Raw genomic sequence first — 11,259 nt, 5'->3', positions numbered from 1 at the left:
AGCTGTGCTTCACTTCAGCAGCATCAGGTAATGTTCATATGTTGATTAATGGTTCATTCTTTCGTTTTTGATATACTGCAGAAGATTTTTTGTAAAATCATTTTTCTGTTTTATCCTCAGCTACTTTGACACAAAAGCATCTGCTGTGATTCTCACACCTTTTATAAAGTCTCGCAAGTGTCAGCTTTCTTTTTAGAGATATAGAAATATGGAAATGTACTGATGCATGATCAGAAATATAATATTTCTGACTGTTTCAGGCAAAATTTCCCCGGATCGAATCGAATCGTGGATTGAATCGATTCTATATATCAGTGACGATACCCAGCTCTAACAGTTACACAATCATAGCAAAACTCTGTCCTGATAGTTTCCACTTTCTCTTTTGTATCAGACATACTGAGACATTATTCGGGATAGATAACCATGAAAACAATTTATTTATTCAGTTTACACATCACAGTATTATAATCATTTAGCCTGTTTCACTTGAATCGTCCACTTGATGGCGCAGTAGAGCAAATGACCATCACAATGCTTCGAACCATGAGTCGACCAGTTGGATAGAAAGCTTTAGTTAATCACGAGGCTTCATCTCACCATTACAAATTTTGCATTTAATTTATTAAGACAAATGATCATAACTGTACAAAGACATACTTAAATTTAGAATATCTTCCATATCATTTAGGTGAATAAATTACAGTTTTTACAAAGTGCAATGATGAAGCCTTATTTTTTTGTCACTTGCAGTTGCCTGCAGTAAAAAATTAGACCTCCTCCAACCATACATATATTACACAAACCTCACATTGGGGAAACAGGTCAGAACAGGTAACGTAGAGAAAAACAATGAAATGTATGACAAAATAGGGGGGTGGAGGAGAAAAAAAGAGAACTCTACTCAGACTGAGCTCCTGGTAGGAGATCAGTCTGAGAACATAAAACAAAAAAAACTCCTCACCACAAAAAGCACATGACTCTTCACACCATAACATGAAATGATAACAGCAACAGGTGTGGGTAAATGGGGTGAAAGTTTGGTGATGTAGACAGCAGCATCCGGTCCTGCAGCATGACGTTGTGCTGGTCCAGTAGACCCATGAGCCCTTCCCCCTACAGCAGCTTGCCTTGTGGGGTTTTGAACAGCTGTAACCGCTTTCTTTAATCTTCAATATACCAGGGCCAAGCCAGCTCTGATCGGCAAGAACCCTGTTATCATTCTTCCAAATAGGTATAAATCTTCTATGTCCTCAATAGACAGTCCCTCCAGGCACATGATGCGCCAATGCTGCCACCCAACCATCGTGTATCCGAAAGGTAACGTCCCTTGAACATGGTTGAACTCTCTTGAACATGATTTTCTGTGTCCCTGCTCCAAATCAGGGCATCCGACGTAAATGTTGCAGTCAAGAAACCAAATTCAAAATTATTACTATTTCTTGAGCTTATCGGGAGTCGAAAGCTGCAGACAAGTCAGCTCTCAGGATCCTTTGAGCTCACAAAAGAAGAATTCAAGGAGGGAGCTGAATGATTAGTACAGACATGTGGACCAGACTCTATATGAACTCTGAGCAGATTCAACAGTTTTTGACCTGGTTCCTTAGGGGATTCATAAAGCTGACTCACACAGACAGACGTCTGTACTGCTGCTGTTGTTTTATAGTGTTCACAGAAGAGGATGCTGCTGCAGGAAACTCTGGTTTGGTTGTTTGAGATTATCTATTGGTCAGCTGCTGTCAGACATTATCTACTGCACTCTCATGTCACTCTCTGAAAGTAGTCCAGCTGTTTCCTGAGGAGGAGGATGAAGGAGTTCATTCTCAAGTGTCAGAGTGACATCAGGGATCCTTGTGGATTGATCGTGGCAGTTGTTTGCTTCCAGGTCATTTCTGTCATTGTATTCAGCAGCAGGAGATTCAGAGTTTAGAAAACTCTCAGACATTTCGATCTGTGGTTCAGCAGCAGGAGGATGTGAGTCCTGATTACATTGTTTAATTTTTCTATAGATCAAAATAAGAACAACAGTAGAAAACACCACAGCAACAATTGAAAGGCCAATGACGAGTCCAACAGATCCAGCCTCCTTCCCTCCATCCTTCTCCCCTTCATCCTCCTTCCCTCCATCCTCTGTGTCTCCTCCTGGCTGACCTGCAGGTGAGAAACAGGTGTGAGGTGTCAGCTGTCAGGTAGGTGATGAGTGAAGAACAGAACAGAATCCATTTCCTCTTCAAACTGCTGTCAGACATTATCTACTGCACTCTGATCACATCACTCAGACCAGCTGCTTTCTACAAAGTCTCATCAACAACCAGGAAGCAGCTTCACCTCTGATCACACACACACTCAACTCTACTCACTCACCTGGAGGATCAACAACACTCAGGTAGATGATATTGATGGGATCTACTTCCAGATATGCTCTTTTTCTGCGGCTTGTTCCTGTCCTCACACGACACTCATATGATCCATTATCGGCAGTTGTCACATTCTTCAGAATCAGAGACGCATCTCCATCCTTCATATCTTTGTCCTTCAGATACACCCGATTCACAAAAGATGGATGCTGGTGTTTTGGATCAGACCGCCCATCCCGATACAAAAGAACATATTCCTTATTTAGATCAGGTCTGCTCCACTCTATACCTATGATGTTGTCTGGAGCTTGACATGGCAGAGTAACATCCTGTTCAGTCTCAGCTGTGATGATTTCCTGGCCTGAAAGAGGAAACACGGTGAAGAGAGGTTTATGTAAAACTGCAGAGTGACACTATTGCCAGCTGCTTTCTACAAAGTCTCATCAACATCTTTAGAAACAAACATGAACAACCAGGAAGCAGCTTCACCTCTGATCACACACACACACTCAACTCTACTCACTCACCTGGAGGATCAACAATCAGTGTGATAGTGCTGCTGAGCCTCATTTCTTCTCTGACTCTCTCTAACACCTGACACTTATATGTTCCAGCATCGTCAGTCGTAACATTCTTTAGAATCAGAGACACGTCTCCGTTCTTCATCTGTCTGTCCTGCAGATCCACCCGGTTCTGAAAAGATGGATGCTGGTTTCCTGAAACAAACACATCATCCTGGTACAAAAGGGCATATTCTTCCCCCAAGTCAGTTCTGCTCCGCTTTACGTGGAGCAGAACTGTTATGTTGTTTGGAGCTCGGCACAGGAAAGTGACGTTCTGTCCAGAATGAGCTGTGATGTTTTTCTGGCCTGAAAGAGGAAATAACACAGAGCAGAGAGGTTAATGTAAAACTACACTAAGGATCAGAAACCACTTAGCTCTGTTGAGCTGAAAAAGAGAGAGAATATTACATGAGACTCTGCATATGCTGTTCAAACAGGACAAAAGTTTTTTTAAATAAATTATTTAAAAATAAAATTGTAAATAAATTCAGTTCTGTGGTTTCTAACGTGAACTTTTTTTCCTACACATTTCAGTGTTTTTACCAGTACATAAAATCCCAGAGCCCTGCAGGGCCCATGTGTTTTACACGAAAAATATACAGAGGGGAATAAAGAACCAGACAGAAGTCAACCCTTCAAACAATTTGACAGGTTCAGCTGACATCCATCCACTCTGGATGAAGATGAGCTCAGTTATTTATGTGTGGAGGAGGCTAGCTGTGTGAACTTCGAGCTCTGCTGATGGTTTATTAATTTACCAGCATGGTAAATGCTGGTAAATTTAAGGAGCTCTAACTCCTCAGTCAGAGAAGTTAAAGCTCCTCTGACTGAGCTTTAACTATTAAACTGGGCTGATGTGCTACAGCTTCTCCCAGAAAGACTGTATCTATTGTTTGTTCATCAAATCTAAAACAATTCCCAGATGCAGACTTCTTGAAAGAGGACAAGGATTAGACGACCACAGATTGAAGCACAGAAACAAAGCATCAGGGTAGTAACGCGTATTTGCTGCCGCCATATTGCTGAAGGCATTTAAATACCCGACCTGTTCCTGTAAAATGCAGTTTCCATCATTTTACATGTGTTTTTCATCTTTCAGGGAAATAAAAAACAAAAAAATCTAAAGAGAAACAGAGAAAAACGTCCAACAATTAGGAAGCTGCTTGATGATATTTTAATACTATTAGTTTTTAATCAAATGCAGAGAATTTAATCTGACTTAAAGCTCTCTGACTATGCTGATCTTAAATTAAATTGCTTCTTGAAAATTTTAATTAATGCATTAGAAAGATGTTTTTGTGTTTACCTTTTATTCAAACCCGGTTATCCAAAGTAAGGTTTGTGTCTTGAAGACATAGAGTAAAGGACATGAGGCAGCTACGTCAGGCTAACTGAACTATGTTAATGAAATATAGATATATTTTCATGCGCTCTCTCTCTCTCTTAACAGTAAGTGGTGCTTTCTTGTTTGACAAGCTGCACTGATACAAGAAAATCCAGCTGTTAGTTGTAATGTTGGGTTTAGAGCACTTTATGAATGTGAATTGTGTGGAGGAGAGTCTGATCCGTCGGCAGGTCCGCGCTTTGTGTTTACGCCTTTTTTGCGCTGGATTCTGAAGCTGCAGGTTTTATCTCTCTCCAAACAATATTGACCGAACCAGCAGCAAAAGAAGATCTAAACTACGCTTCACATGAACATCGTCATGAATTCCCTCTTTGTTTTGCTGTTTTGCTTCCAGCACAATAAAACCACACTTCATGCACAGCTTTCTCTCTCACACACACACACTGTATACTTCAAGAACAGTTTCCCATCTAAAAATCTGTTTTCTGCATTATTCGCTTGCTTGTTACGCACAAGTCTACTGTTGTTTACAGTGCTGTCGGCCGCTGTTTTTTTTTTCCTTTTACTTAATTCTGAAAAGAAAGCCTCATTTCTGCCATTCATAGGGTACACATGATGTGATTATCAAGTCACATGATGTGATTATGATTAACCATTTTAGAATATGAACAGGCTCAACAGGCTGTGAAAAGTATGTTACAAATATGAGTTATGATCTTAAACAGATTTGGTCAAACACTGCTTAGAAATTACTCTTGATATCAAATTTGCCAACCCTGGCAGGCAAAACAAGTTCATTTGTTTGGATTTTTTCTCCTCTTTTATATGAACCTGTATGGAGCTAAATGAGGGTTTAAAAGTTTTACGTGATTTGAAACTGAAATTCTTAGTTTTGATATATTTTTAAAAAACTCAAATGAATTTTGTCTTGAATAAATTTATTAAAAAAATGTTTTTCCATACAAGTCTTTCTTTTGTTTTCCAGCTTTACACCCTTTATTTATTGCCATGTGGCCCTGTATCAATGAAGAGGAGTGGGGCTTTAACTAATGACTGACTACTAAGTTAATCATTAGGCTAATGTTACAAACATTCACCCAGTGATATAGTATATCATAGGACAATCAGAAACCGTGTTTCCTACCTGTTGGCTGGTGTCTGCAGTAAACTGTGACGGAGCGGTGGCCACCTTTAACTAAAATGTTTATTTTTAATTTGTAACAAATGTCAACTGCCAATCATTAGTCCACACTCTGCCCCTCACCCATGATACATTCCCAAAATACAAAATCCGGATCTGAACATCTGATCTGAAACTCATCATAAATATCTGGATTATTGAGCATGCACCAAGATATCAAAACTCAGAATTTCAGTTTCCTATTAAATTAAGAAAACCTTTAGCTTCAATATTGCGCCATAGGCTCACTTCTCCTGTTGAAGTTGACTTAGGTCAGACACCTGTCATGTAGCCATAGTAGGTTTATGAATGGATGAAGTCTTCTTTATGTAGAGTGAAGGGTTACTATAATGAACTAAAAATAAAAATACAAAAAAAAAAAGACTTCAAGGACAAAAAAGGGTATAAAAATAAGAAACAGAAACCACTGTCACTTGAATGTCTGTTCTGTGGGCCCACAAGAAAACCAACTGAATTACTTTATTTAAATCTGTTAGATTTACCTTTTCTATCAGATCACAAATATGAGAAGAAAAGCTCCTACCGCTGGCTAGAAAGTGACGAGTTTGCAGAAAAAGACAGAACATGTGTGCATTAACATCCAGAATGTTAACATTACTTTTGTAAGTTTATTTAGACTGACTAATGCATAGCATGTGGGCAGTTAATTTTTTTCTTGTCCTTTTTAATCAAATATTTAAAAAAGCAAAGGGGAAAAAATAAATAAAAATCAGGCATACTACAGCTTATTTTGGTGTGAAGTGCCTTTTTTTACTCCAAGAATTAGCTGCTGCTGTTGGCTGAAATGCCAGGAAGTTTGGGATGGTCAGTCACTGCACACTGCTCAAAGATGGTATTCTACTTCACACGTACGTACAATTTTCCAAAGTCCTTCATATCAGTTGGAATTGTACCAATTTCAACCATAATCTATATCACTACACACACACACCTTGATATTGTGTTCATTCAGATGAAATTGGCCCAATTGTCAGTTTGTTTACTTGTTACAACGTCTGTTGACCTATTGCCCAGGTCACTCTGCTTAAGGACATTTATAACCTTGGTGACATTTTACACTGAGAAATGTAGTGACCTACTGTTCCCACAGTAGGTCACTGCTGTCAAACTAGTACATGCACAAACAGGTAATGCAACTTAAAAATCAAGGTTAAAAGAGGCACAATTGAAACCGATAAAGAACTTTTGAAAGCTGTCTGAATTTCTTTTTAAATAAATTTTTTCTTGAATATCATCTTAGAGCAGGGGTGGTCTATCTCCAGTCCTTGAAAGCCAGTATCCTGCTTGTTTTTGAGCTATCCCTGCCCTACCTGCCGTTGATTATCTGGATCCGGTGTGCTTTGCCAATAAGAAGCTACAAGGGCAGGTTAGTTGGAAAACAAGCAGGACAGCTGCCCTTGAGGCCTGGAGTTCGAGACCTGTGATTTAGAGCATAACCATGCAGTCCAGGCAAGCAGCATTTGGCCACAGGAGAACAACTGATTGTCTAAAACCAGCAGCAGACCAGTCAAGAGCAGCTGATAGTTCTGAGATAGGGAAAAAAAGAAGAAACAATCACATAGACACTTTTCATCATAACACCATCTGACTATCTATTTGCTTTGTTTAAACAAGTATATGCTTTATTCACAGTAAACAACCTGTTGCAAAAGTAACTTTAACAACATTATTTTGGAACTAAGTGGTCCCAAATCTTTATGGAAGTATTTGAGCAGATGAATGACTAACGTGCAGTGTGAAACAGATCATTTGCTGCCCTCTGCTGTGAGATTTCCATACATGTAGAGCATACAAACTCTTAACAGAGTGGTAGTAAATATGGCTCACCCTCTGACAGCTCTTTTCCATTAGTAGTACCTACTCAGGTCAGTGCAACTTGAGTTGTTTTCTATTACATTCAAATAACACCTAATGCGCATGGGATCATTATAGCCATGCGGCTGAAAGTCCCGTGACATCATTTGTATGCAACAAGAATGTCACAAGGAGGATATTGAGGCGATGGTATACCTGCTCCTCTATCAGTGGCTTTTTACCAGACTCTGGGACCATAGAGTTGTTTTTTTGTGTCGCCATTTCCCTCACTGCCAGGTTTCAAAAATATCAGTGTTGATTTTTATGAGGGAAACGCTCATGACTCATCGAGTGATGCCACTGACTAACCAATTGGTGTCATGTAGTCTGTTGATTTCACATTTTCGGATCACTTGGAACTCTGGCGGAGTAGGTACTGAGAAAGAACCTGGTCCCCGGTGCTACCACACTAATGGAAAACCCTAAAAACGGAGCCGATCAGAGTAGGTACCAGTAGAAAAAGGGCTATAAGAGTACTGGCTGACCATCTGATAATAGTGGTAAACTGCTGCAGCATACCATTGGCCAATTCTAGATAACCATTGGATAACCTGCATCCATCTTACCCTGTCCTCATTATCTTCACGCCACAGTAGGTGCTCTATATGTCCCCCTTCACTATGATGTACTCATTTCTAATCCTGTCCCTTCTGGTCATCGTGAGCGCTGCCTCCCGTCTTTCCTTACCTTTAAAAAGTATCCACAAGGGGGGTTAATGAAGACTCTTTGTTAGGAATTTAATGTGAAAAGGCCCAAAAGTGAGTGTCCATTTCTTTACAGGGGAATGAGTCAGCTGTAAACACATTACTAACCCAAACTTCTTTTACTCACCCCAGGCCATTGGATATGTAGAACACAGCTCATACACTAATTAATCACCAATCACTACCTACTTGATGAGGAGTCGAATGTATTTGACAGTTAGGGCAGCTATGCGACCGCTGCCAATAAGTGATGCCTTTCTATTGTAACTGTACCAGTCTGAACTTTAAAATACCCTCCATATCACTGTTTAAAAAAGAAAAAAAAACCCCACTCAATACAAAAAAATAAAGTAGGATGAACAACTTAAAATGAATTAAAAATGTATTACAAAATACCTAATTATAGCATCAGTTTTAAACAATATAAATGACCACATGTTGTGCTTTGTGTACTTTAGTGTGCAGGTAAATCAGGTCCTTGCTCTATTTGGGATGACTGGGGAGTGACTTGACTTTGTCGGAGGACATTCAGAAGCTTCAAACGATAATTCATCCACAATACAGGGATAGTCATTAATTTACTGCTGTGTGGGCTGGGCCGTAGATACATGGTAAGGTTTTAAAAACTGAGCTTTACAACGTGCTGCTGATGAATAGTGGTAATAAAAACCGAGAGATGCCAACAGTGATCACTAGATCACTAACTTTTTTTTCTTTTAAACAGGGGGTTGTTGAGATTAAACAGAACAAGATACCAAAGCATTAAAACATGCTAAAAACACAACAGCCTTAATAAACTCAGAGTATTCCCCAAAGCAGGGTTCACACGTAATCACTTATCAACCGGAGAATAGAAATTAACTTTAAAGGAGAAAGAACTGTTTGTTGAAATGAGCAAAATCTATTTTATAAATGGGCTTCAGGCAGAGACAGGTGCAACCATGTTCTGTATCATACACTACCACCATTTGTAACGAGTTTGGGTTATCATTCACCAAGTTAGGACGATTTTTATTCATGTACTAACCTCATTAACTACCTTTACCTGTAAACAATATGGCGGCCGCAATGACGCATCATTTAATAAATCGCTGCTACCAGAGCGCCGTGACGTACCGGCAGAAATTTGATTTCTGGGCCACTTTTAACCAACACAAGACACCGATGTTTTCAGAGCAGACATGAACAGATTTTTACGGGATTCATTGATTTCGGTTAATGAAGCTTATTTTAACGCCATAGCGAAATCTCACCGGACACGACAGCCGAGGGAACGACGATGACAACGAATAGCGAAATCCACGTAGTCAGCGAGCACGAACCCATTGCTGCTTAACTAAAAAACTGCAGACAGTAGGGGAAAAACGATCGTCAGAATAACATTAATCGAACACAGTCAACTTAAACTTGGAATAAAAGTTTCCGTTCACTTACTGTTTTTACACCGCGACAGGAAACTGAACCGATACGTCGTAGACCAATTTTATAATTAGGCGTTTACAACATCCAGATTATTTAGACGGGAAATAATCCGGTATGTAGCGGAGATGAGTTGTCGCTCGATTAAGGACCGGTCAATCGTTTCCGTTACTCACGAGCTGGCGGTCGCCGACGTGCACGGTATGAACGCTACTCAAAAATGAACACAGCGATCCCGTGACGGGAGCTTACGTAGCCTCCTTACCTTTCTAGAATGTTCTGGAATCTTCCAGGTGAATGGTGAACTAGCGGCTGCAACTAGGTAGACTAACTGACTTTTATCTTTTATTTAATCATTGTACTATAAACTAAACACGTTTCCACTTGTTAGCAGTTTACAATCAATCACTACTTAACAAAAGAAAAACAATAAATTAAAAAAAAGTAAAACACACAGGAAATACCTGTTCAAACAGGAAGTAAACAAAGCTCAGAAAATGACTACAAAAATAAAACAGGAAATCACAACTGAGGGAACAAATAAACGACTATATCCAGAAAATGAGAGGAAGAGTAGTTAGGCAAAACCATTAAATTTCTAATGGTTATGTCCTGCTAGCATCTTGCCTGCTGTAATGTGCTGGATTGTCTCAGAGGCATCTTTACACAGCCTGCACCCGGGGTCTTGTCTGGTGTGATGGTATGTGTGTGTTTAAATATGTATCGATCCAATCTACACATGCAAAGAAAAACATGTCCATAAATGAAGTGTAATAATGAGAAATAACAGAGGGAAAACTTTTTGAACACCTGAAGAAAAACAGGTGGAAAAAGGTGTGTAAAGTCATGACACCAGCTGAAATCTATCAGTAATTAGTAATTTGCCATTTCGTGGAAATTAATGTCAGCGGATTCTGTCCCAACTGATCGCCTATAAAAAGGTAACTTTTTAGCAATTTTTCACACAAGACACATCTCATGGTGATTGTTTCAAAGAAAACAGTAAATAATGCAGTCATCCACCATAGCCCATCTGCATGCTCACCATGCAAGACTTCACTGCTGAAACAAAAGCCTGTTGAAGCACGTTCCAAGTTCACTGAACAACATTTAGAGAAACCTGTGAAATACTGGAATTATATAGTCTGGCCAAAACTGAACTCTTTGGATTCCATAACACACACCATGTTTGGTCGAAAGGCACTGCATATCATCCAGAAAACACTAAATCAACAGTGAGGTTGGTATAGTGTTGCCATCTACCAGACTGATGAAGATGAAACATTTAAATGACACAATGATCCTAAACACACAGCCAAGAGAAGTGTCAACTATGACGTGTTCAGCTGGATTTGGATTTCAGTGAGATTACAGCTGTAACAACATGTATAGTAAACATTTAAATGATTTACAAAAAGTCTGTTAGCTAGCAAAAGTGATCGAACTGCAGCTCACCTCTGCCAATTACCTTTAAAAACTTTAAACACAGCGTGATGCAGTTTGATGTCGTGCATCCACAGTTTCTGACCACATGTTAGTGGTTGGAACAGAGAGAAGTCAACAGGAACAAAACCACCTCCAGGTCACTTCCTGCTGTCAGCTACAGGAAGACAAAACTTGTTTCTTTCAATCTGTAACACAATTGATCAAATCAAACCTTTCAAAAACATAGTCAGGTATTTTACTTTATGTGTCAAAAAGAGCTATAACACATGCCTGTGGTTTGTTTGGACTGGCAGCGAAGGCATTACACAGGTGCTGATGTTCACTTTAGTGCATTTCTGGAGAAAACCACAACACTGACAGCCAGTCAAAG

At 39.5% G+C, this 11,259-nt stretch overlaps 1 protein-coding gene across 1 annotated transcript; it reads right to left on the bottom strand.

Moving 5' to 3' along the window:
- Nucleotides 1–417: 417 nt before the first annotated feature.
- LOC120435910 lies at nt 418–9,674 on the bottom strand. Its single transcript, XM_039606081.1, has 5 exons — nt 9,459–9,674; nt 9,278–9,368; nt 2,885–3,226; nt 2,365–2,718; nt 418–2,151 (listed from the first exon to the last, which is right to left on the bottom strand). The coding sequence occupies exons 2-5, from the start codon at nt 9,348–9,350 to the stop codon at nt 1,751–1,753; spliced, it is 1,170 nt and encodes a 389-aa protein (XP_039462015.1). The 5' UTR covers nt 9,351–9,368; nt 9,459–9,674; the 3' UTR covers nt 418–1,750.
- Between the last annotated feature and the right edge of the window lie 1,585 nt (nt 9,675–11,259).

This window comes from Oreochromis aureus, linkage group 3 (genome assembly GCF_013358895.1).
Source record: "Oreochromis aureus strain Israel breed Guangdong linkage group 3, ZZ_aureus, whole genome shotgun sequence".
Classification (NCBI taxonomy): Eukaryota; Metazoa; Chordata; class Actinopteri; order Cichliformes; family Cichlidae; genus Oreochromis; species Oreochromis aureus.
The sequence above is the reverse complement of the archived record's forward strand: the minus strand, read 5'-3'. Positions and strand labels throughout refer to the sequence as shown.

Bases quoted from the DNA above. Each gene is read 5' to 3' on its own strand.
- LOC120435910 (XM_039606081.1), bottom strand. From the start codon at position 9,350: ATGGGTTCGTGCTCGCTGACTACGTGGATTTCGCTATTCGTTGTCATC. The intron at 2,719-2,884 runs GTGAGTGAGTAG...TTCCTCTTTCAG, and splicing joins ACTGATTGTTGATCCTCCAG to GCCAGGAAATCATCACAGCT. The intron at 2,152-2,364 runs GTGAGTGAGTAG...TCTCACCTGCAG, and splicing joins GAGTGTTGTTGATCCTCCAG to GTCAGCCAGGAGGAGACACA.